General features: G+C 38.1%; 1 protein-coding gene across 1 annotated transcript in view; it reads left to right on the top strand.

Moving 5' to 3' along the window:
* Nucleotides 1-25,415, top strand: part of LOC127424131 (serine/threonine-protein kinase ULK1-like) — a 33,913-nt gene extending 8,498 nt beyond the window's left edge. The window contains exons 4-28 of the mRNA XM_051669054.1: nucleotides 5,226-5,258; nucleotides 5,523-5,559; nucleotides 8,805-8,978; nucleotides 10,195-10,268; nucleotides 10,512-10,613; nucleotides 12,944-13,002; nucleotides 14,313-14,395; nucleotides 14,549-14,599; nucleotides 14,690-14,778; nucleotides 15,281-15,404; nucleotides 15,531-15,576; nucleotides 17,349-17,432; nucleotides 18,150-18,257; nucleotides 18,381-18,511; nucleotides 18,724-18,792; nucleotides 19,253-19,365; nucleotides 19,687-19,862; nucleotides 20,047-20,159; nucleotides 21,067-21,189; nucleotides 21,290-21,456; nucleotides 21,978-22,153; nucleotides 22,288-22,406; nucleotides 23,274-23,431; nucleotides 23,589-23,724; nucleotides 23,828-25,415. Of these exons, the coding sequence (XP_051525014.1) occupies nucleotides 5,226-5,258; nucleotides 5,523-5,559; nucleotides 8,805-8,978; nucleotides 10,195-10,268; nucleotides 10,512-10,613; nucleotides 12,944-13,002; nucleotides 14,313-14,395; nucleotides 14,549-14,599; nucleotides 14,690-14,778; nucleotides 15,281-15,404; nucleotides 15,531-15,576; nucleotides 17,349-17,432; nucleotides 18,150-18,257; nucleotides 18,381-18,511; nucleotides 18,724-18,792; nucleotides 19,253-19,365; nucleotides 19,687-19,862; nucleotides 20,047-20,159; nucleotides 21,067-21,189; nucleotides 21,290-21,456; nucleotides 21,978-22,153; nucleotides 22,288-22,406; nucleotides 23,274-23,431; nucleotides 23,589-23,724; nucleotides 23,828-23,883 (2,601 nt within the window). The 3' untranslated portion in view covers nucleotides 23,884-25,415. The remainder of the gene's footprint in view (nucleotides 1-5,225; nucleotides 5,259-5,522; nucleotides 5,560-8,804; nucleotides 8,979-10,194; nucleotides 10,269-10,511; nucleotides 10,614-12,943; nucleotides 13,003-14,312; nucleotides 14,396-14,548; nucleotides 14,600-14,689; nucleotides 14,779-15,280; nucleotides 15,405-15,530; nucleotides 15,577-17,348; nucleotides 17,433-18,149; nucleotides 18,258-18,380; nucleotides 18,512-18,723; nucleotides 18,793-19,252; nucleotides 19,366-19,686; nucleotides 19,863-20,046; nucleotides 20,160-21,066; nucleotides 21,190-21,289; nucleotides 21,457-21,977; nucleotides 22,154-22,287; nucleotides 22,407-23,273; nucleotides 23,432-23,588; nucleotides 23,725-23,827) is intronic.
* The last annotated feature ends 1,343 nt before the right edge of the window (nucleotides 25,416-26,758 follow it).

Raw genomic sequence — 26,758 nt, 5'->3', positions numbered from 1 at the left:
GGTTTATCACAGCCAGCACAGGAGCATGTGATACTCAGCAAACCTGCTATCATAGGACCACCCCTCTTGACTTGGATCCAGTATCAGGTGAATCTACATCTGAGAAGCCCTTAGCAGTGTTTGTCATGGGTTTTTGTACCAGGTACCAGGCTGCTCAGCAGACAGCAGCCAAGGAGTGGATCCACAGTGCACAATGTACACCAGGTGGCTGGCTGCTGTTCCATTTGTAAGCTGAACAATAGCAAACAAAATGACACTTTTGCTTAGTCAGTGAAATCCAACTCTTCTCCCTATCCCTGTATACAAACCCGCTCTGGAACAGCTTTGAGATGAACTTCATCTTTTAAGTGCATTCTTCTAGGGGTGAGAATCAGCCGGGATCTGGCAGAACAATATTACAGTATATCCATATGTGGTTCGCGATACAATAATATTGTGAATCTTTAATGTTAAGTAATATTTAGTGTCATTCCATGTAAAGGTAGTAACAACAATATATACGTTTTCAACGATTAATTGGTGCAAATATTTGCTTTTTGGTACTATCGGTTATCGTCGAAAATCTATGCTGATAGTTGCTGGTAGTTTTTTTTATTCCTTTGTGGCCAGCGTTGGACAACTCTACAGTTAAAACAGCTTTGTTCTACAGTGTAACAGCAGCCTCCAGAGGTGAAATAAAAACAATCACTGATACCTTGTGGAGATTTTCTGTATCTAAATCTTTCATAATTGACAATATTCATCCATATTTTAATCCTCACTTCAATGCATATTTTGTTTTAAGTGTTGTTAATTGAAGCCAGGGTATGCAAAGAAAAATGTGCTTATATGGAACCGTGCCCCGTCAACGCATACATCGTGTCTACAACTTGATATCTTATACAGTAATAAACCTTATTCTCATTAAATCTTATCTGGTGAAATGTACACTTTATTAGGTACACCTGTACACCTACTTATTCATGCGATTATCTAATCAGCCAATTGTGTGGCATCAGTGTAATATATAAAATCATGCAGATACAGGTCAGGAGCTTCAGTTAATGTTCACATCAACCATCAGAATGGGGAAAAAATATGATCTCAGTGATTTGGACCGTGTCATGATTGTTGGTGCCAGACGGGCTGGTTTGAGTATTTCTGTAACTGCTGATCTCCTGGGATTTTCATGCGCAACAGTCTCTAGAGTGTAAAGAGAATGGTGCGAAAAACAAAAAAACATCCAGCGAGCAGCAGTTCTGTGGGCAAAAATGTCTTGTTAATGACAGAGGTCAGAGAAGAATGGCCAGACTGGTCCAAGCTGACAGGAAGTTGACAGTAATCCAAATAACCTGTGTTACAACAGTGCTATGTAGAAATGCATTTCTGAACATACAACACGTCTAACATTGAGGCAGTTGGGCTACAGCAGCAGAAGACCCCTCCGGATACCACTACTGTCAGCTTAGAACATGAAACTGAGGCTGCAGTGGGCACTGGCTCACCAAAACTGGACTGTAGACGATTGGAAAAACATCGCCTGGTCTGACAAATCTGGATTTCTGCTGAGGTACACAAATGGTAGGCCCAATGCAGCCTCAGTTTTATGTTCTTGGCTGACAGAAGTGGAACCCAACATGGTCTTCTACTGTTGTGCCCCATCCATCTCAAGGTTTGAGATGTTGTGCATTCTGAGATGCTGTTCTGCTCACTACAATTGTACAGAGGTGTTGTCTGAGATACCGTAGCCTTTCTGTCAGCTCAAACCAGTCAGGCCATCCTCCGTTGACCTCTGTCATTAACAAGTCATTTTTGCAGACAGAGCTGTTGCTCGCTGGATGTTTTTTGCTTTTTGCACCATTCTCTAAACACTTTAGAGACGATTGCGTGTGAAAATCCCAGGAGATCAGCAGTTACAGAAATACTCAAACCAGCCAGTCAGGCACCAACTATCATGCCACGGTCCAAATCACTGAGATCATATTTTTCCCCTTTCTGATGGTTGATGTGAACATTAACTGAATCTCCTGACCCGTATCTGCATGATTTTATGCATTGCACTACTGCCACATGATTAGCTGATTAGATAATTGCATGAATAAGTAGGTATACAGGTGTACCTAATAAAGTGGCTGGTGAGTGTAAATATATATATACACAAACACACACACACACACACTACCGGTCAAAAGTTTTGAAACACTTACTCATTCTTTATTATAATTTTTTTTTCACATTTAGAATAATAGTAAAGTCATCAAAACTATGGAATAACATAAATTGAACTATGGGAATTATGTGGTGACTAAATAAAATCCAAAATAAATCAAAACTGTGTTATATTTTAGCATCTTTAAAGTAGTCACCCTTTGCCTAGAATTTGCAGACATGTACTCTTGACATTTTCTCAACCAACTTCTTGAGGTAACGCCCTGGGATGCTTTTTAAACAGTATTGAAGGAGTTTCCATCTTTTCTTTATTATTTGGTCCAAGTCATCAATTTCAAAAACTTTTTTTTTTTGTAATAAAATTTTAGTTTTATAATGAAATAAATTAATATGGTGGCACAATTATATTTTTGTCTACAAAACTAATTTCAAACATTTAAGCATACACCTTCAGATCAAAAGATTTTTAAGATCATGAGAAACATTTCAGGCAAGTGTTTCAAAACATTTGACCGGTAGTGTATATGTAACCCTTCATCTTGTAAATATATGGGCTTTAAAAAGCTTAATTTGGTTAATACTTAAATATGGAGCATTGTAACAGTGCCAAGATTCCATCATTTTAAAGAGTCCCCAGTGTTTTTCGGGCTTGTTTATAGTTAAAAGTCCCACATTCTGCACCAAATCGTACTGTTTTCTGATTATTATTAGGACTTTGATTGAACAATAATCTACATCTGGGATTTGATTCATTTTGGACTCTTGTTACCTCTATGTCTGTGCCTGTCAGAGTAAAGAAAGACTAAGAATCATTATTTTTTTTATTTACATTCTTTGGAGTTTAAAAACTATCAGCCGATTAATCAGTTATGGGCCTTTTCCACCACTTTAGTTACCGGTATTGGCAAAATCCACTATCTGTCCACCTTTTGATCCAAATTTGTATAACTTTCTTTCAAGGAACACAAATGGAGCAGATAGTTTACCTCAATCACAACTCATTGTCATTGTGTTGGGGACAAAAAAAAAAAAAGATGTAATGAAAGTGAATGGTAACTGAGGATAACATTCTGCCTAACATGTCCTTTTTTCTTCCATGCACGAAAGTTAGTCATACCGGTTTGAAACAACATGAAGGGGAAATGATGATAGAATTGTTTGTTTGTTTTTTTAGAGGAATTATGACTCTAAAATGTTGATTCTTGCCATTAGAATGTCAGTACAGTTTCATAAGGTAAAATATTGTGATATTTTGGAATAGCGATTACCCCCATCTCTATGTTATACAGATTTGACTGACAAACTTGTGCCTTGCTTAAGTTAAGTCAATTAATTGTTACGAAATATGGTGCTTACCTTTGTATTGTATGTTGATGAATCATTATGTTGTGGCAGCCTTCTCTAGGGCCTCTAAATATGCTGAGAGAGGAGATTATTTTAGTGTATTTTGACCTGTTTTTGGTCCATAGCTTTGGGCTGTTCTTTGCACAGTTTACTTTGCATTACCTCTGATGGCCTGGTTTCAATTCTCACAAGTTATACACATACACACACACACACACACACACACACAGATGCAGGCAGCTTAACTTTAACCCTTGATCCAGAATAATTGTCACTCTTATAAAATAAGGTGTTATATAACTTGAAAATCAAATGGGTTTGTTTGGTTTCTTACAAATATTCCCTTCATATCATGCTAGCTGCTGAACTGATTGTTTATCAGTCAGCTGTGGGTAATGACACCTTCTGCTCCTATCCTGACTAAGGTAACATGCAGAGCCTAAATGGATAATAGGACAAATGGCACAGGATCTGGGCCATGTAAATAGCACCTTCATGTAGGTTGCTTATAGTCATTATGTCACTTGTTCTGCGCTGACATATTGATCCACTACATTAATCAAGTAACGATGCTGATGCAAAGTATAGACTCATATTGTGATTTGTAGTGCTCACACGCTCACGCTGTATTAACAAGACTATTCATTAAGGGCTTTAGGTAATGAGTAGGCTTTGTATGGTGACTCACTGTGACAGATTTATTGGCTTCTCTTCTGAAGACAGCCAGAGGTCAATCTTTTTCTACACAGTGAGGAATGCATACCATAGCATGTCAAAATGCATCATTTACCATGTATATGGGTGTCTCATAAGTTCTTAAAAATAACAAATACAATTTCTGCTTGACCCACCATAAATAAATAAAAATATATTTATCATTATATTTTGCATAAAATATTTTTTAAGTGTCATAAATAAATATTTTTCATGAAAAATTGTTTTCTTTGCCAAAAAACTAAAACATTGCAAATTATTAATATTTTAAGTTTTTACAGCTAATGAAACTCTAAACAACTCCAACACATTTTTCTTAAATGAAGGCATGTCGCTGACTACCACACCTGGAGTCACAAGTTCGATTCCAGGGCGTGTTGTGTGACTCGAGTCAGGCTTCCTAAGCAACCAATTGGTTGCTAGGGTGGGTAGAGTCGCATTGGGTTAACCTCCTCATGGTCGCTATAATGTGGTTTTCGCTCTCGGTGGGGCGTGAGGTGAGTTGTGCGTGGATGCCGCAGTGGATAGTGTGAGCTTCCACACGCAAGGTCTCCGCGGTAACGCGCTCAACAAACCACATGATAAGATGTGGAGGCAACTGAGATTCGTCCTCCACCACCTGGATTTAGGCGAGTCGCTACGCCACCTCAAGGACATAGAGCACATTGGGAATTGGGCATGTCAAATTGGGGAGAAAAGGGGAGAAAATAAAAAAAATATTTGAAGGCATGTATAGTGCGAAACATAACTGATTTATTTTCAACTTATTCCAGCTGTTGCTTGCAAGACTATCACAACTCACTCTTGTAATTTCAACAGAAATTCATATTTTTATATTGTATTTAAATGATCAGAATTCAGCTGTATTCTCGAACAACAATGTTCAGAAAATCAAATGTTTGCATTTGCAAGGCATAAGAACACATGTATTAAAGAGGTAAGATGTATTGAGAATGCAGTGAAAGTTCCATCGGGCAAATGTTTAACAGTGCATTGCATGTCTCTGTCTGTATCTGCAGGAGATTTCGGGATGTGTCTATCTTGTCATGGAGGTAAGTCCATATAACTTGGTCCTCGCCTCACTGTAAACCTCAATATAGACTTAGTGTGAAGTAGTGAAGAAATGATTCAGAGGTCAAATTTCACACCCCCTTGCAGGATGTACTTCATGCTAATTTCAGTCTACACTGCCCTGTTACTATTGTCAGCATAAAGGGATCTGAATCTGTGCTGCCATTGTGCTTATTCATCCATTTTAAGTGAGTTTGATTTGTTTTAACTATATACTAATAGTGTTTGTCTGTCTCCTTTTGTAGTACTGCAATGGAGGAGACCTAGCAGAGTATTTACTCTGTAAGTACCCTAGCCTCAGTTTTTCACTTATGTATGCTTTCAAAAATACTGTGGCAGTACCATGGTACAGTGATGCTATCAGATGATAATACCATTGTACTTTGATATATATACTATGGTGCTGAATGTTTATCGTATTCATGTAGCATAGTATTTACATGGTACTCCAATTTACTACAAAGAATACTATGGCATTAACATGGCACATATTTCCAAAAATGGTAATCCCATAGTATTTTTTGGACTGTCCGTCAGACTGACAGTTCTCCATGCTTTGGCCACAGTGTTTTGCAAATGTAAAGCAAAGTCCCTATATAAATGCATATGCACTCTGATATGAAAAACACAATCTTTATGTGCTAATTTATGCAGAGCAAGTTCCTTTTCATATACATTAATTGAACTTTTTCAAATGTTCTCAAATCCTTTTTTAAATGTTTTATACCTCTAAAATTAAAATCAAGATCCATATTTCAAATGGGATTCTTCCATAAGAAGAATTTGTATGTTTACCTAGAATGGCGTTGCTTTATCATCAACTTCTTGTTTGTTGACATGGAATAATACACCTCCTTGTCCAAATCATTACATTTATTGTTTCTAAGTAACAGGTAGTATGATAAAGGCATGGCAGTATATCACTCAAGTTTGTTGACAGTATTTAAGACCAAAGTCTGTTTCTAGAAGGTAACAATGCTTGTTTGCAGTCAGCCTTAAACTTACTTAGGACTTGAAATCACTCCTAAAAGTGCAGAGATAAATTTACCTAGCAAACAACCTGCCTGATCTTTCCTCAGAAAGATAGGGACCTCTGAGAATAGCTCCCTTTCCCACATGTGCTGCTGCAAATAGAGCATTTTTTTAAATGGTCTCATCCACACTTTGAATTAATCTCCATCTCACCATAAAATTTCCAGTCTGGCTATATTTACAGTGTTTGCATTGACTGCTCATTTTTAGGACCCAGACTTGTAGCATTGACCTGCATTAGGTCTCATGCCAACCTCATCGCGGGCCATGTTTGCCTCCTGACCCCCCACAACCCCCTCACCTCTTATCATAGACTCGCTGGCACTGCTTGCCTTGGCACAACACCAAGAAGCCCTGCTGAAAGTCAACCCACACCCTGACCTCATCCACCTGTTAGTCTATTATCTGCCCTGCAGTGGAAAAACACGAGGGCTAAAAATAAGACCTGGGAGAAGGGGGGCTATGGGTTTTGGAGTTGGGTTGCTGCTAGGCCTTTGTATTATGACTGATATAATGGATTGCTCACTCTCTCTAAACAGTGGCCATGTCTAATGATGATGTAATATACCATATTTCAAAGTGTTTTAATTTATTTTAATTCTTTGAGGAAATTATTTTATTTGACTGATACTTTTGAAAATATTTTTATCAAAGTCAGACCAGATTCAGTTTTAAAGTGTTTTTTTATTTTTATTTATTTTTTATCAAAAATATATTTAAAATATTGGATATACAGTTGTGCTCAAAATTTTGCATACCCTTGGAGAATTGGTAATATATGTACCACTTTTAAAGAAAACATGAGTGAGCAGGCAAAACACATTTCTTTTATTTCTTATGGGATTCATATTGAACTGTAGGTTATAACATAATGCCACAATCATAAAACAAAACATGGCAACAAAGAAAAAAATGAAATGACCCCTGTTCAAAAGTCTGCATACCCTTAGTTCTTATTACTGTGTATTGCCCCCTTTAGCATCAATGACAGCATGCAGTCTTTTGTAATAGTTGTCTATGAGGCCCCAAATTCTTGCAGGTGGTATAGCTGCCCATTCGTCTTGGCAAAATGCCTCCAGGTCATGCAAAGTCTTTGGTCGTCTTGCATGAACCGCACATTTGAGATTTCCCCAGAGTGGCTCGATGATATTAAGGTCAGGAGACTGTGATGGCCACTCCAGAACCTTCACCTTTTTCTGCTGTAACCACTGGAGGGTCAACTTGGCCTTGTGCTTAGGGTCATTGTCGTGCTGGAAAGTCTAAGAGCGTCCCATACACAGTTTTCATGCAGAAGGATGCACATTGTCTGCCAGTATTTTCTGATTTTCTTGCCATCAATTTTCACAAGATTCCCCGTGCCTTTAGAGCTGAGCCACCACCATGCTTCACAGTAGGGATGGTATTCTTTTCACTATAGGCCTTGTTGACCCCTCTCCAAACATAGCGCTTATGGTTGTGACCAAAAAGCTCTATTTTGGTCTCATCACTCCAAATTACAGTGTGCCAGAAGCTGTGAGGCATGTCAAGGTGTTGTCGGGCATATTGTAACCAGGCTTTTTTGTGGCATTGGTGCAGTAAATGCTTCTTTCTGGCAACTCGACCATGCAGCTCATTTGTGTTCAAGTATCGTCATATTGTGCTCCTTGAAACAACCACACCGTCTTTTTCCAGAGCAGCCTGTATTTCTCCTGAGGTTACCTGTGGGTTTTTCTTTGTATCCCGAACAATTCTTCTGACAGTTGTGGCTGAAATCTTTCTTGGTCTACCTGACCTTGGCTTGGTATCAAGAGATCCCCAAATTTTCCACTTCTTATTAAGTGATTGAACAGTACTGACTGGCATTTTCAAGGCTTTGGATATCTTTTTATATTCTTTTCCATCTTTATAAAGTTCCATTACCTTGTTACGCAGGTCTTTTGACAGTTCTTTTCTGCTCCCCATGGCTCAGTATCTAGCCTGCTCAGTGCATCCACATGAGAGCTAACAAACTCATTGACTATTTATACACAGACACTAATTGCAATTTAAAAAGCCACAGGTGTGGAAAATTAACCTTTAATTGCCATTTAAACCTGTGTGTCACCTTGTGTGTCTAACAAGACCAAACATTCAAGGGTATGTCAACTTTTGATCAGGGCCATTTGGGTGATTTCTGTTATCATTATGATTTAAAAAGGAGCCAAACAACTATGTGATAATAAATGGCTTCATATGATCACTATCCTTAAATAAAAGACAGTTTTTTTTTGCATGATCAGTCATATTTTCAAAATCAATGCCAAAATTTCACAATTTCTGCCAGGGTATGCAAACTTTTGAGCACAACTGTAGGTTTTTAATCACTATACCTTTTATTACATTGTAACCTGGTTTTTGCCATATACAAGTAGCCATTAGATTTAATACTGTTAAATCACAAAAAAAAAAAAAAAATGCTTTTTTTCTAGTAAACTGTCTTGTGAAATCAGTTCTTTGTTCCTTCCCTTTCTCTATAGCTAAAGGATCTCTAAGTGAAGATACGATCCGTGTGTTATTGTATCAGATTGCGGGAGCCATGAGTGTTTTAAGGAGTAAAGGCATCATCCACCGTGACCTGAAACCCCAAAACATTCTCCTTTCCTACAGCATGGGTCGCAGGTCCAACCCCAACAACATCTGCATCAAACTGGGTGGGTGCTCTGGATATTTTACACCAGGAAATATCAGGGAATTCTATACTGTACACTATCTGTGCAGGAGTTTAAAACAGGCCTGGAAAAGTCACGGAAGTTAATCAAATCTTTAAAAAGTCATGTACTGTAAATTTCTATAGTGAATATAAATGATTCAAGTTTTGCTAAGCTCTAAAATATTTTCAGCAAGAAATTGCTCTTTGTGAGAGCAATCTCTAAAAAATCCAGTAAACAAAAAACTATTTGAAAATACTTGGAAATTCTTTGGTCAGAAGTAGAGATGTGGAACTTCACTGGCCTCACGTTTCAATTTAATTATGATTCAAAGGGTATGCGCACTGTCCCGATGAGCGAGAGACCGGCATGAGGTAACAGCCAAAGAAATACAGAGCGCAAGAGAAGAGAAAGGCATTGGGAAGCAGGAGACAAAAAATAATTCTAAAATAAAAACGACACCAACGTCTGCCGAATTGCTGTCTCATCTTTATTTCCAGCTGTTTTTTCCCCATTCTTTGCAAATCAGTTCAATAGCGGGTGCTACCCCATTTTTCATGACGTGTTACGAATAAATTCTCTGAATTTCAGGATCGTATTTTCAGTCGAGGACCATGGATGTTTGGTTGGTATATCCAGTCTGTGATCAGTTCTGTGGTGTGCGCGTGGATTTAGCATATGCGCATCTGATTCTTTTTCTGGCTCACACATAAGGGCGTTCAGAATCGTTGATTCAGAATCGTTGAGGAACTAATCGCGATGCAATGGAGAATCACTTTATTTTTTTTCTCCCACCCCTAGTCAGAAGGTGTTGGAATCCTGTCACACAGATCTCAGGTCAGCTGCCCTTATAGGAACACAGCTTTCAACCCTTTTAAAGAAACAACAAAACTGATCAAGTCTCAGTATGTAATAAGTCTGGACTGTGAGAATACTCTTATGGGATAACGACGAGGTTGTGTTGTTTTTGTCCTTTTGTTTTGACTGCAGTTAGTGTTTGATCACATGGTGGTGAGATGTTTACAACATTGTTCTGTTTACTCATCAGTGATAGGTAGACGCTATGAGTCACTACACAGCTGTGTAAAGTCAAACAGCCAAGAGACACTCGCTATAAACATTCCAGCCCTGTCTTTCTGCACTGCTTCCAAAACAAGCCACCAAACATGGTCATTAGCACCTCACACTAATTTTGCTTCTTATCTCTCTTTCTCTTTAGCTGATTTTGGCTTCGCCCGGTATCTGCAGAGTAACACAATGGCTGCCACCCTCTGTGGCTCTCCAATGTATATGGTGAGTGCTTGTCATCTTCAGAAATTTCACATTATCCTATTGCTCATCGAAATATGAATAATCGCCTCTACTTCACAACTTCAAAATGTACTGTAGACATGTCAACTAAAGTTATAAGGCATGCATGAGTTTGAGAATATATGCTTTAGATTTCTTAATCTTTATGACTTAATGTACTTAAGACATTTTTGAGAGATTAGAACCAAATGCTCTTGACAATACAAAGTCTTGTTCATTTTGCAGGCTCCTGAGGTCATCATGTCACAGAATTACGATGCCAAAGCTGACCTGTGGAGTGTAGGGACCATCATCTACCAGTGTTTGACTGGCAAAGCCCCTTTTCAGGTTAGTGACACACAGTACACAAGCAAAAAGGTTTGTCAAAGAAAGCACCTTTTTAACCTGACACACATACACGCGCACACACTGCTGTCTGTCTATTTGTAAATGCAGCAGTGATAGTCAGTTATTAGAGCACTCATGTGCTTCCTTTTTGAACTCTGTGAATCAATTTAAAGGGTTTTTTCCCTGAAGAATGTGTCTGAACCACACAGCACTAATTATATATGGATATTGCTGAGAAAAAAAAATAGCCTACTTACACAAGCACACAAATTTGTATAGTTACTGAGAAAAAAAAATGCTAACAATCCAAGAGAGTGAGAGTGATCATTCCAGAACAATTTCATTGCGAAAGAGCCTCTGGCTGGCACCCTTAGTTATTTATGCCCTTTAGAGTGTGAGACATTATTGTGAAATCTCTTCAGCATCTTTCTGATAAACATAACCACGTGTTTATGCAACTAAACACACTCTCAAATTAACTTGAACACATACACACACTCTTATGGGTGGCATCTCTGTGGTCATCAAAACAAGGAGTTCTCTTTTTTTCATGATCATATTACAAAATATCCAAGTTTAGACAAGTTTAAGTCTACTGTTGCTGCAGTACTTCTGCTAAATATTACCACAGACTGGCCATTCGCATGTTATTACTCTTCATAACAGTGAATGTTAGTTATCTTGAAAAGGTGACCTGCATGCCATTGTGTATTATTAGTATCTTTCATCTTAGCCTTTGACCAGGTATTGTTAGCAGGGTCTAATGTGTGGGTGAAGTCAACCTAATGCCACCTGATCAAACTTGTCATAACTGTGCCTCTTTATGGCTTTATATTTTTAGCTTCAGAAAATGAGTCTCATTCATTGAGCATTTGTGACACTCTTGTAGTATCGGTCTACGGCACAAGGCAGGTCACTGAGTTCATTTAGAACGCAGTTCAAGCATGCAAACAGGTCATTTCTGTGTCAACCGTTATGTTGTCCCCTGGGATTACTGCTCCCTGCATGGAAATGTTAGGTTTATGCTTATTTCTGTTGCCTTTAGAAAGCCTTCAGGCCCTGACTAAACTAAAAGGTTTAAGGTTTAACTTCAAACCTGGAGAAAATATTTACATCCCAAAAAGCCAGGGGTTACAAGGGTGCAGCAGTTGAATTCACTTGAGTATGTAACTAAGTTGATAATAGTCTAAAATAATGCATTATACAGTACATACCTGACAGGCAGTATGTAGTTTTACATTCAATTAGGGAACCAAATATATCAAACTAGATTTTTACTTTTCTGAAGAACATCTAAGTGATGTTTACCCATGAGAAAGTCACGGCCACAATGCTAGGGTGTTCTGGGTTGTTGCCAGGGTGTTCTGTGTGGTTGCTAGGTGGTTGCTTACTGATCTAAGTAAAAAGAGCTCACTCAAGTCTCTAATGTTGATCCCTAGATTTGCCATGAGTCTCCCTTATTGTAAGTTAATGGGATTCTTTTTGTCCATTTTATGTTTGAAGAAACACCCTTGAAAGAAAAGCTGTTGATGTGTGTGTCTGATTCACTGTGTATTCAGAGGTTCAGTGGCCCGGCGCTTCTCACGAACACACGCATGCATTGAGAACTCACTCTTTGTTCTCTGTTTCTGTCGTCTGAAAACAGTTTGCAAGAATAGTGTCGACTCGTCTAATGCTGCAAATGATCTCAGACCTTCTCTAGAGGTTTTCTGAGTTTAGCTTCGCTTTATTTTGACGGAGCAGTTCACTTTTTACTTGCCTTGTATATTCATTTCATTTTGACATTACTTAATTCCAAATATTTGTGTCTGTATACGTTAACATACATAGCAAATGACATGCAATGATGTGAGGTGACTTGAAATGGTGCTAGAACAGAAAGATTCTGTTCTGTGCTTGTGCTTTTATTATTGGTATTATACAGTATTTTGTATTACAATATAACATTATATTAAAATTGTATGTATACATACAGTATATATACAGTAATATGTATATATTGATGAAAAATTTAAGTGGCAGGTACAAAAATCCATTTGGCAGGTAAAATTGTGCATTCACCTGCCACTGTGGCTGGTGGGCAAAAAAGTTAATTTCATACTCTGTCCACCATGGAAAAACCGATTGAGTAGGAAAGTAATAGCACACCTTTCCTCAAAAAGCAGCACATTTTTTGGGATCATTTATTAATTACCTTAGCAAGCACTACTAATAAATCCTTTCCTAGCACAAGAACATTTCCGTGTAACACTGTGAGTGTCATGAACAATTTATCTCTCTCTAAAAATTGATTTATCACAATCATGATCAGTTTTATTTTGTTTTTCCAGGCAAGTACTCCCCAGGAACTGCGGCAGTTCTATGAAAGAAACCGGAGCCTGAGTCCCAAGTAAGTGACCCTAATGACTGTGTGTTAGTCATCAGTCAACATGGTCTAGTTTAGTCCTGATGATACTGGCTCAAAGGTCTCTTGCAAAAGTCTTAAGCACATTAGATGTTTCATATAAACATTTGTCCTACGAAGATTCTGCTTTAGTGTGTCAATAGGAAATATCAGTTTTAGATTTCCAACATTCCTTTTGCAAATAGAGCTAATAGAATTAGAACAAGGAGTCCTGCAACAGATGGTATTGCCGCCACAGAGCCCGCATCTCAACATCACTGAGTCAGTCTGGGATTACATGTAGAGACAAAGCAATTCAGACTGCGTAAATACATAGAACTGTGGCAAGTTCTCCAAGATGCTTGGAACAACTTATCATGTCTTGTCCAGTTGTACCTAGAAGAAGTGGTGCTGTTTTAAAGGCATAGGGGGGTCACAGTAAATATTGATTTTAGTTTCTCATGTTTACTGCACTTTGTATAAAGTTAAAGGGATAGTTCACCAAAAGATAAAAATTCTCTCATCATTTTCTAACCCTCATGCTGTCCCAGCTGTGTATGACTTTCTGTCTTCTGCAAAACACAAATGACAATTTTTAGAAAAATATCTCAGCTCTGTAGGTCCAAACAATGCAAGTGAATGGTGACCAGAAAAGAGACATAAAAGCAGTGTAAAAGTAATCCATAAGACTCCAGTGGTTCAATCCATGTCTTCTGAAGCTATATGATAAGCGTGGGTGAGAAACAGATCAATATTTAAGTAATTTTTTACTGAAAATCTACATTTTCACTTTCACATTCAGCCACCTACTGGTTGGGGCTGGTCAAAGGTGGAGATTGATAGTAAAATAATTACTTAAATGTTGATCTGTTTCTCACCCACACCATTATATCGATTCAGAAGACATGGATTTAACCACTGGAGTCGAATGGATTACTTTTATGATGCCTTGATGTGTTTTTTTTTTTTAGCATCAAAGTTCTGGTCACCATTCACTTGCATTGTACGGACCTACAGAGCTGAAATATTCTTCTAAAAATCTTTATTTGTGTTTTGCAGGTGAAAGAAATCATACACACCTAGGATGGCATGAGGGTGAGTAAATGATAAGAACATTTTCATTTGTGGGTGAACTATCCCTTTAATAGATAAATGAAACCAAGTCATGGTATTATTTAAAAGAAAAAAACATCCTCACTATAAAACATGTTTCACAACTGCATGCAAAAACATTTATAACATATATAAAAACACAGCATTCCATGTAGGTTGTGATTTCTGGCAATGTCTAACACTGCTTAAAATGTCTTTTCCAGTATTCCACGGGAAACCTCCAGTCAACTACGGCACTTGCTGCTTGGGTTGCTGCAGAGGAACCACAGGGAACGCATGGACTTTGGTAAGTGGACATAAACATATGTTCACATACACAGATGTACACACTTTCCAATGTTCTATAGAAACTGTAATCTCAATTCACAAATTATACTCCCTAGGAATTAGGATTGCTTATTGTCTGGAATTAACTCAGGTTTGGCCTTTTGTATTCCAGATGAGTTTTTCCACCACCCCTTCCTGGAGGCCAGCACATCTGTGAAGAAATGTAAAATTGTGGTTTATATTCCTTTTTCCCTGCTAATATAGTATGTTTTGACCAGATTATTTTTATGAACTCCCTGCATTATTGTTTTAGCCTCTCCGGTGCCCGTGCCCTCCTATCCCAGCTCCGGTTCAGGGAGTTCCAGCAGTGGTTCCTCAGCCTCTCACCTCACTCCTACTCGGGTATCAAATGACAGCACATGATGCATGAACTGCATGCTCTACTTCAATTAGATATTGTTTGCCATGCTCTATATAGTCTATGCTCTGCATACAATACCGTACAGGGCTCAACAATGAGGGTTTTTTCTGTTGGCAGTGTTGGGCAAGTTACTGAGTAATTAATTTGTACTAGCCCTGCTAATATTTTCATGGGCTAGAGACATAATTTTATATGTATAAGAAAACCTGATGGAAAACTTTTGCATTTGGTGACAATAGTGGTGCTGAAATTACACTCTTGGCTTTTAATATGCAATAATAACTGGAAATTATACAGCTATAATGTATCTCCATGACAGCTACAAATTTATAAGCGCACTTTAACAGGAAAACAATGGAACATTGATTTGTTTATCATTTTAACCCATTCTAGCCCTTAGACTAGAAACTCACATCTTTATTGTTGAGACCTGCTGTATTGCGATTTATTCGCAATGAGGTTTTTTTGTTGTTCTTTTCTCAGTCTGACTTTGAAACTCCGAGGTCCCTCCCCCAAACTAACACAACGGCATCTCCAGGTTTCCTGCCGAAAGACTCATCTTCCTCTGAGTCCGATGACTTCGTAATGGTGCCTGCTCAGTTCACCAGTAAGTTGAATCATCACTCTCATTGACCTACACTGCATTATTTAAGAAGCTAAATTATTTATTTATTTATTTTTTGCCCAAACATAAAGTGGTATAAATCTGGTATCATTCTGTCAACTATTACAGGTGACTTATCGAATGCAGGAGGCCAGGATAGTGTGATACAGAGCGGGTAAGTGGATTTTCATTTCTGTCATACTTTGAATGTTAAAGTGACAAGGCCCACACATAAAGTTTATATTCATGTGACACATCTATAACCTGCACATTCATACTACACACATGCACAGAGACATTTTGTTTCCACACTAAATATAGCAGTTTGCATGCTTGCCAGCACATCACTTGCCATAAATATTCATTTCAGTGGTGGGAGTAGTCAGTTGCCCTGTTGACCATTTTTATGGTTCTATGAAGAAGCATCATGAGGGCTGTTTCTTTGTAAAGAGTGGTCTTTATAGCAAATGTTCTCTTGCATTCCAAGGTTTCAGATACATGCCAGGAGTGTTCTTATCTTATGCAACCATCATCTTGTGCATTCATGACCTAGTTTTTCATTCCAGAATTTCTGTCAGTGTAAACTTAGGCTCATGTGATGTCAGCAGTGATGATCCACTTAAAAGGAGCTCTGAAGTTGTTTAGAATCTCTCTTGTTTGTATGTAGGTGTGCATATGTGTGGGTTTATAACAAAATCATCATCAGAAGTTAACTTAGTCATAAATAATTCATGAATAAAGTAAATTATGTTTTTTGTTGTAAAAATGCAAAAATATTTCTGGGCTGTAGGAATTGGCTTTAAAGGTGCACTCAGAAATGTTTTCCCCATTAAAAACGTTTTACTCCTGGGGGCCTGGGTAGCTCAGCGAGTATTGATGCTGACTACCACAACTGGAGTCACGAGTTCGAATCCAGGACGTGCTGAGTGACTCCAGCCAGGTCTCCTAAGCAACCAAATTGGCCCGGTTGCTAGGGTGGGTAGAGTCACATGGGGTAACCTCCTCATGGTCGCTATTATGTGGTTCTCGCTCTCGGTGAGGCACGTGGTGAGTTGAGCGTGGATGCCGCGAAGAATAGTGTGAAGCCTCCACACGCGTTACGTCTCTGCGTTAATGCTCTCGACAAGATGTGGTAAAATGTGCAGATTGACGGTCTCAAACGCGGAGGCAACTGAGATTCGTCCTCCACCACCCGGATTGAGGTGAGTCACTACGCCACCACGAGGACTTAGAGTGCATTGGAAATTGGGCATTCCAAATTTTACTCCTAAAGAAATGAATTGCAATTTTGAAACATATCTATAAAATTATGACCATTCACATGAGATAAGGACTCTAGTCATATCAGTAATCTTATAAAAGCTGTTTTATTATACATGGGACAGGGGCACCATCATGGGGGCTGCCATTTTAGAATCACATGACCAGCTGAAAACTACTCCCTTAATCTCAGTAACCATCTTGTTATTGGACACTTTCACTCTTGGATTAAATTAATCATGGCAGATTGTGAATAGTGAATTTTTACAATGGCATCTGTAACTGAAAACTATTGGTTTTGAATGATACTGCATCCACACCACTGGGTGTCACTGTAAGTCCAAGATGACACGAACAATAAGTTACTGAGTGCACCTTTAAATAAACAAAAGTGTGCGGTATGTCCTCATGCACATAGCTATGTAAACGTGTGTGTGGTTGTAAATGGGAGTTATTAGACTTCATGTCATGTCAACCATGCCCTATTTCTACTGCTTTCACTTTCTGTTTGTTAACTGTGTTGGGTTGGGTTTTGGCTGTGTCTTTGATCCATTTATGGTTTTATTGTAACACTAATAGCTGTTTTATCATAAATTAGGTTTAGTTAAGTTCTTCTAGCTATGTTATTGTTACAGCTGGAAGGTTTTAAGCATAACTCTTGTGTAATTGTGTGTGTGCTATTTCTAGAAGTTCACTACTGGGTGTCACTGCTTGTGTAGGTGGAACTCCATTATCCTCACCGTCTCACAAAATCTCCCCTAGTCCTTCCAGGTACTGTGTGTGTGTGTGTGTGTGTGTGTGTGTGTGTGTGTGTGTGCTGGGGTGATATAGTTCTGGGATTAGTGTCAAATGCTGAAGAGACTGTATAAACACACTCTCTCTAAAGGCGGGCGGCTCTTGTTAAACAGCAACAATAGCCTTTGTTTGCATGTGTGAACTGATGGACAGCTGTCTGAGCTAATGACCCCGTTTACACCTGGTATTAAGATGCATTTCTGGTGATCTGATCACAAGTGGTCAGCCCTAAATACAAATGTAAACGGGGTTGAAAATGTTTTGTGATTGGATCACAAAAATCACATATGGTGGTAGTCAAAAACGCATGTGAACACATCTCATTTGAAGTGTAAATGCTAATCCATCCTGAATGCGTCCTGGACCACAGTCTTTTATGACTTTTTTGCAGTTTATTATCATGCAGTAACACAATGACATAGTGATTGATGTATGTCGTCATGAAACAGAGTCCCTCCCCTCGAAATCCCAACACAATAGGTCACAGGAGACGCATTTGAGCGACCAGGTGTAAACAGCGATGTATCTCGCCTGACCACATGTTGATCGGATCACCCGAGACGCATCTTAATACCAGGTGAAAACGGCGTCAATGTGACAGGAGAAAGTGCGAATTGTTGGGATGGAATGAGAGGGAACAAGTGGTCTTAATGTTGTTAATGTGCACAGGATATGCTCTCTCTTTCTCTGTAGGCGTGGGGAGTGCTGTGGCAGTAGTTACAGTCAGTCTGTTCCTGTTCCAGTGCCTACACAAAAACACAACTACCAAAGAATGGAGCAGAACCTACAAGGGTCTGACAGGTTAGCTCACTCTTACTATTTCTCCCTCACTCTCCCACACATGATAAGAATTCAGACATGTATAAATGATCTCATATGAATGCCCCATGCATCCCCTTATGAGTTCCCTTGCTTCTGTTTCAGGCCTGTACCTCACTGCACGAGTGAATTTACGGCATGTGGGAGAACCGGGGCTTCACCTGATACAGGAAGAGGTTTGTCTCATCGTAGACACTCCACAGGAGGATTCAGACCATATCTACCCTCTCTACAGGGTAAGGACCCCAGTTCACAGCAGATGTATACTTTGATTTGCATATAGGACTAAAAGAGGAAGATAATGTATGTTAGAGGTAGTTTTGGTGGGGGTCTGGAATTAACAGAAAAAGTCTGTCTACTTATTTGAGTTTAGTTTTTCATAATTTGCATATTTGGTTTGGATAGATCATTTCAATGATGCTGACCGGTTTCTGTTGTCTTTTCTCAGTGGGAACAGTTCCTGAAACACTTAATCAGCCTGAACCTACTGGCAGTAGAACCAGGTCACCCGCCACAGGTAATATTCCCTCTTATATTCCAAATCAAATACATTTTTATGAATGCTCATATAAATTAAATTAGAATTTCAGTTTAGTGTGCTTTATTGGCATGGCAAAAACTGTACATTTGTATTGCTAAAGTGTTAGCAACATAGCTGTGTATAATGAGAAATTGTGCAAAATATGTAAAATAAAGTAACAATGCTGCAAATAGAGTGAACAAATAATATTAGCAAATTAAATGGAAATAGTTAAAAAGAAAATTTCAGTGCAGAGCAAACTAAGAAATTAGCAATTATGATATATAACAAAAGGGAATAAATACATTAAAAGTAACATTAATTAATGAAATAAATAAAAAAAGAAAGAAAATCTAACAATGAAGAATAAGATAAAATGTGCCAATAACAGAGATCTATACATAAAATAGAGAGATTTTACTTTATATACATTCATTTGTTTCACTTTCTGTCTCAGATGTGTGTCATCGGCAGGTCTCTCCTCTCTTCACTGATCTTACAGCCATGGAAACAACCCTGACCTACAAACACAGGAGCAATCGACACAGTCCAGAATCCATTGTGCACAGAGTGAGTTCATTAATCAGGACACAACAGACCATAAACGCGGAACACTGCTCTGCCAGGATAGTTGCCATGATGTACTTTTATTGTAAACCTTCTAGTAAACCTGGGTATTTTAAAAATGTGGGGAATTTTGCCCCAAGCCCTGGTTAGCATTTGACCCTGGTACATGATCATTTAGCTTTGTTTTTGTCCAAAAATCTCACAAACCTCACTTTGTATGGTATATCATGACTGCATTAGGAAACTGGACAAGATGATCTCTAAAACAGTCCTAAATTACACCTTTTTTCTCTTCGTCACTTTTCTCTATTTCCTGAGTTTTAGTGGGATTTGTATCGGCGGCCCAGTACTGGTCCAGCTCCATGTATGGCACCTGTTCAGCGAGGCCTGACCGCCCGAACTAAGACCCTGTCTGACCTGAAGGAGTTGACACAGAGCCCAGCAGCAGGGCCCCGTGTGCCACTTTTCAAGCATGTGGAAAGAAGAGACGCAGTCAAAAGGTAATATTCATTAGAGCTTTAGTGCTGCTTGAAGATATGTTTGTTACGCAATAGTGATAAAAATTATATTTAATAATCAGCACTGATATCACTGTGATTATATTATTGCTGCAGGCTGATTATTTGACTTTGTTACATTGGACTATGTGAGGTATTGTTTTAAAGTTTCATTTGTGTTGTGTAGGTCATTAAGTACCGGTCGTCTCTCAGATAAGCTGCTGAAGGCTGTGTTTGGACCTCAGCTAGACAGAGGCAGCTGTGAAGGCTTAAAATCTGAGAAACCCATGGACACAACAGGTATGAGAATACACTAACTGTAACGTTAGCCACTTTCACACATGAAGCCAGTTAAATTGGTGTAAAATTGCCAACATTTCTTTTTCGGTAAAGGTACCACATCTGTTATTCATACAAACAACTGCTGCGGATATTTTCAAAACTGATTTGCTGGCATTTCAAATGTAGATATATATATAACACTTAATGTAAATGTAGCACAGATTGCTTTCAGTGTATTGAAATACACCTTGAAATATCAATTGCAATTGCATCAGTACTCACCCTCATGCAATCCAAGATGTGTATGACTTTTTTCTTCTGTTACACAAACACAGATTTTTTGTAGAATATCTCAGCTCTGTAGGGCCATACAATGTGAAAGTGAATGGTGGCCAGAACTTTGAAGGTCCAAAAAGCATATAAAGGCAGCATAAAAGCGATATGATAGGTGTGGGTGAGAAACAGATCAATATTTTTTGTACTTTTTTCAAAATAAATCTCCCTGCTAAGGGCTTTTTTCACCTAAGAGTTCTTCTTTTGTTTTTTGCCGATATGCATTCTTCATGCATATCGCCACCTACTGGGCAGAAAGGAGAATTTAAAGTAAAAAAGGACTTAAATATTGATCTGTTTCTCACCCACACCTATCATATCACTACTGAAGATATGGATTTAACCACTGAAGTCTTATGGATTACTTTAATGCTGCCTTTTATGTGCTTTTTCGAGTTTCAAAATTTTGGACCCTATTGACTTGCATTGTATAAACCTAAAGAGCAGAGATATTCTTCTAATAATCTTCATTTGTCTTCAGCAGACGAATGAAAGTCATACACATCTGGGATGGCATGAGGGTGAGTAAATGATAAGAGAATTTGAATTTTTGAGTAAACTATCCCTTCTTGTTTCGTCCTGATCTCTCTAGCAACCTTTTGTGGCAGTAATGTCACAGAACAGGGGTCAGTCAGCCCTGGAGTTGTCTTCACGTTGGGCACTCCTGAATATGGACACACGCCTCCTCGCTCTGCTCGAACAAGACGCTTCTCAGGTGAGAATAAGTATTTGTATTTGCATGATTTTACTTTTCTGTGTTATTGTAACTGTGAGCTTCACAATTCATGTTACATTATTAACTTGATATGTTGAAGTGGGCACTCCCAGTCCAACAAGCCCTGGCTGGACCTACAGTAACTTGCACGAGGCACATGCCTCGCCTGACAGCCTGTGCTATGGTTACACGGACGCCATGGCAACAAACCTGTGTGGGGGTGTGGCTTTTGTTCCCCCTGAATTGCCAGAGGAGACACTTATGGAGGTAAAATAATTGAGTTATAGATTATTTAATAGAAATAGAACAAAGGTAAATTTACTTTAACAGTCTTTATCAAAAATATACCTGGACAAGGGGATCAGGATGGTCCTGTATCACCACCTGAACTGTACATTACTCTGACTATTACACTGCTACATAAATAAATACATTTATTGACATGAAATATTGATTTTAGTTTAGTTTAAACAGTCTTAAAAAGAGACTGTATAGTGAAATGAGAGACTTGAAACTAGCGCAACTAAGTAGAAAACTGCTTGTCTGGGACAACGTCCCATTATACAGTTTAACAATCATTAAGCAAATGTATTTGACTGTAGAATGCTGCAATTGACCGATAAGGTGGTTGATTTATTGTGGCTTGGAATATCTTGTGGCACCTTTCATCTGTGTGATCTGTTTAACCCCTTTGGAGCAGTTCTCGTTGTATCATGTATATTACGATTAGAGTTGATTAGTGGAATCCTTAAATACAGGGTTTGATGTCATCCTCTTCCTCTTCCTAGGAGGGGCATACAGACTTGTTGAGCCAACTGCGCTTCATTCTAGCCTTTACCCACTGCATCACTGAGGTCGCTGGAACAAAGGATAGTGGGGTTGAGAGGAGTCTGACACTTGATGCTTCATTCTTAGAACAGAGCGTGGTGGCCGACCAGATCAGCCAGCTGAGCCGTGAGTGGAGGTGAGATACTACTCAAATACACATAAATACAATCTATGTGTTTTCCAGCAGAACATACTGTATACAGTACTGTTTGTGTCATGTGAATATAAATGTTTACGCTGTGAGTGATGTGCACATTTATGTATTTGTAGCTCTGCAGAGCAGCTGGTCCTCTATATGAAGTCTGCTGAGCTTCTGTCCTCTGCGTTACATACAGCGAAGGACGGGATTAAAGAAGGCAAACTTTACCCATCAGAATCTGTCAAACAAGGTAAGTCTCACACCTTCTAAAGCAGGTTCATGTTTGGCAAAACAATGCAACCTGTAGGACATACAGATAATTCAGTTGCACTGGGCAGTATTTTAGTCAAAGGCTTTTTATTTATTTGTATAGTCTGTATACACTAGGGCTGTTAATTTAATATGTTAATATGGTGCAATTAATTATATGAAAAAATGACATGTTAAAAAAATGTACGCAATTAATCATGCCCCCGACCCATATGTAAATTCCGTAATAAGGAATGTCCCATCCATTGTAGGCATTTAAACTTTATGTACAACCTTTGATTTTGAATTTGTGGCAGTAGGGGGCAGTTAGTGCAACTCCAGCTGTACAGGCAACATACCTCATTAAACCAATGTGCAGGCAGCACTGCCTTCCATAGAAGATGCACTCTTGCGCTCAATGTAAGCTTGACCGAGAGTAGACCTTATTCACAGTAGTGCCATATTTGATTTTTGACGTGACCACTTTATTAGGTACACCTGTACACCTACTTATTCATGTGATTATCTAATCAGCCAATCATGTGGCAGCAGTGTAATATATAATATCATGCAGATATGGGTCAGGAGCTTCAGTTAATGTTCACATCAACCATCAGAATGGAGAAAAAAAATATGATCTCAGTGATTTGGACCGTGTCATGATTGTTGGTGCCAGATGGGCTGGTTTGAGTATTTCTGTAACTGCTGATCACCTGTGATTTTCATGCACAACAGTCTCTAGAGTTTACTCAGAATAAAGTGGTCAGTGAGTGTATAACATAATGCTTTTAACTAATTTGCCTTGAATAGTTACTTATAAGACAGTCATTCTGATTGGCATGTTGTCTTTGTGTGTTGGCACTTGCAGTGGTACGTAAACTGAACGAGCTGTACAAGGAATGTGTGAGCTCTTGCCGCTCTCTCACTGAGAAGCTCCAGCTTTTCTTCAGCAGCAAACAAAGACTGATGGACCGCATGAACAGCATTACTGCTGAAAGACTCATTTACATGCACACCGTTCACATGGTATGAGCATACTTTGGGTTTCTTAGTTACTGAGAAATAGTTAATTTTGATAATCACATTAAGGTATATGATGGTTCTATTGCATTGTTTAATTTAGTGTGTAATACTTCTAGACTAGTATATGAAATATTAATAACACTCCCCGTCATGTAATCAGGTGCAGACTGCAGCACTGGATGAAATGTTTAATCATGGAGAAACATCTGTAGAGCAATACCATAAGGCCTTACTACTAATGGAGGGGCTGTCCCTAATCATTACAGAGACTGCAGACCTGAACAATATCAACAAATGTGAGAATCACATGCACACACACACACAAACACTTGTTTGGTAGACAGCTGAGTATTGAGTATTCATCTCACCTCAACATGTGTGTGTTTGCTGTGTCTGTAGGCAAGCAGTGTATTGAGCGACGTCTATCCTCTCTCCAGCCCAGAGCATGTGTGTGATCAGATTTGGTATGGACATTTGTTTTGCTCTGCAAACCATACACTCTGCGTCTCAGTTTATCCAAGTCGCCATTCGAATTTCCATAAAGGAAAATAATGTACTTCTTGGCTCCAAAAGTAAAACCAAATAAATGTGAGAAAAGTCTTTTTCAAACTAGACAGGGATTAAATCTTTACTGATATATGTATGATCCTTATTGATTGTGTAAGAACATATTCAAGGACGTGAAGCATCTGAGAAACACAACAGCTGCTGACTGAAATATCTATATTGTTTGCTTCTCACTTTAAATATGACAAGTCAAAAAGAAACAAGAAGATCATATTCGCTCCAAAGCTGTAGTATGTGTAAAGATATAAACCATCAATGACATGGATGCTTATCATTTAACTGTATTAAAACATGCTTAGAATCTCAGTACCACTAAATTACACGGATTTATCCAATGTTTTGATGAACTATGCCTGCATGAATCTGCATGAAATGGAATGAACATTTTATCTACTCTATTTTAAGGGAATACATAATCATTTTAAACCTCTGTAGCCACCTCCCTCTCAAACTTTTCGTGAAACATCAGCTGGTGGTTGACGGGTTGTAGTTTGTCGGTGATAGACTACAGAGGTCTAATGTGGCAGTTGACCAAAATTGTGGCGAATCTTTGTTGACCTGCTGATTAAGATTGTCTGTATCATATGTTGTCATATGAAGGTGGAAGAAATACTTGAGATTTGTAATATATGAACTGAACTATCATACTGTTATTCATGTTTATGTAAAACAGTGAAGCACTTTATAAACCTAATTGCCTTTGGGATTCCTGAAAGCAACCACTGAGGAGAAGACAAACCTACAATGTAAAAGCTAATTTCTGTCTAATTAGCTTCTGCTGATAAGTCAATGGAAATGCAATAAGACAACAGTCAATATCTTGATATGCAGCACTTTGTATTTATAGTAATCTGTTTTAGTCTTGCATGATAATATGTATTGTACATGTGATGTTTTAGTTTTCAATTTGCACCAAAATACTGCTCAAAAGTAACAGTTTAGAGGTGAAGCTTTAAGCATCTAGGTGTTCATCTTTTGCAGGTGCAGAGCTTTTGCACATTTTGCTTGTAGTGATTTGAAAGGTTTTCTTAGCTGGATATGAGACTCATACTTTTCAATTTTACTCTGTATGTTGCCTCACCAAGACGTCTATCAAAATCTTTAGGATGACGATAACCCTAAAGGTCTTGTTTTACCTTTCCCTCAGCTGTAACTGATGTTAACCATGTTTTCTTATCAAGGTGTTTTAAGGCATTTAGTCTGAATTGCGTATGGTAAAATAAATTTTTATAAATGCACAGCAATCTTTATGAAATTTGTGGTGATGTTAAATTGAGGACAATGAACCATTTTGTATATGTTGTTACATTATTTAATATGTCTTTTCTGATATTTTTGTGTTTTTTATTTTCCATTCAGAGCAGCCAAAAATCAAAAGCATGTGTATGGGTGTGATGGAAATAAATGTCACACATTTTTACTCTGTGTATGTTAATTTCTTTCAAGTGCACAAAATGTACCATGGCAAATCTTTTTCTTTAACAAGTACTAGAATTGTGGGTTCAGTGGTATGCCATTTTTACTCCTGCCCTGAGTGCTAGACTACAGTTAGACACTTTTGACAGTCTTTATTTTAACACTAGAATGCAAAACTTGGTTGAAATGTTGTTACAATTACATGCATATCCTTTATAAAAAAAACTATTTTTTGTAAAATTTGTCAAACTGCTGTTTCACCAATTAAATAATTATTTTTAACTGGTTTAGGTATACCGTGTTCAATTTTGAGGAGTTTTACACAAATTTAATTCATAAAAGTTGAATGAATTGTAATTTAAACATAGGATGACAATATCTGGCATGATACTACAACATCATGGGCCATCTCATTGTCTGGCTATTGCAGATGTATTATATGCAAACACCCCCACCACACATGCACACATAGAAGTACAAAATAATAGGCTCAAATATGTCTTCCAACTAGTTATAACAACCTTTAAAATGCAATGCAAAATGTAAAATAGCTATGTTTGCTTTTGAGAGAATGGCATAGGAGATAATGAAAAGTTACACGTTCGAACCATCAGCAATTACCTCCCAGTAAATTGCTCCAGAGGGACTGTCCTTTAAAAAAAGAAAAATTATATATATAAATAGCAGAAACAAAGTAGGTTATTAACAGTGGAATAAATTGAAATTGCTTTAGATTAAATAGGAAATACATATGGAAATAAACAAAATTGTACATAATAGTAAACAATTTGTTCACATGGTCAAAGATAGATTAGTTGAGGAATTCCTGGAATTTCAGCTGAAAATTCTTGGAATTTCAAATGGAAATATTTTTTATTTCATGCAAAACAAATAGCAATTAGGGTAATGTGTGTATTTATTCATGTATTATGCATTTATGATGACAAATATGAAAGACGGCCTCTGTACCACCCCATTTTCACCTAGTCACCAAAATTGGTACATATATAGTTCTCATCAAGCCAGACAATTTTCATAATTACAGTCATTAGCTCTGCCCAACAGGAAGTCATCCATTTTGGATTTTTTGAAAATTGCAGGCTCTGAACTTTTAAATACTTCTCCTAGGGGATTTATTTGACTGTCACCAAATTCAGGCAACATTATGCCAAGAAGACGCTAAATTGTGAAAGGATTTTTGATATATCGAATGGTGTTAATATGGCAAGGTAATAAATTACTGGCAAAAATGGGAAACGGGAAGTGTCTCACACCTTCTGTGTGCATTGTGTGATTTAGATAAAAAAAATGCAGCTGTTTGATTGGTAATGGGGGGCTGATCAGATG

Source organism: Myxocyprinus asiaticus, chromosome 33 (genome assembly GCF_019703515.2).
Source record: "Myxocyprinus asiaticus isolate MX2 ecotype Aquarium Trade chromosome 33, UBuf_Myxa_2, whole genome shotgun sequence".
In the NCBI taxonomy this organism is placed as follows: domain Eukaryota; kingdom Metazoa; phylum Chordata; class Actinopteri; order Cypriniformes; family Catostomidae; genus Myxocyprinus; species Myxocyprinus asiaticus.
This window is presented reverse-complemented; position numbering and strand designations above follow the sequence as displayed.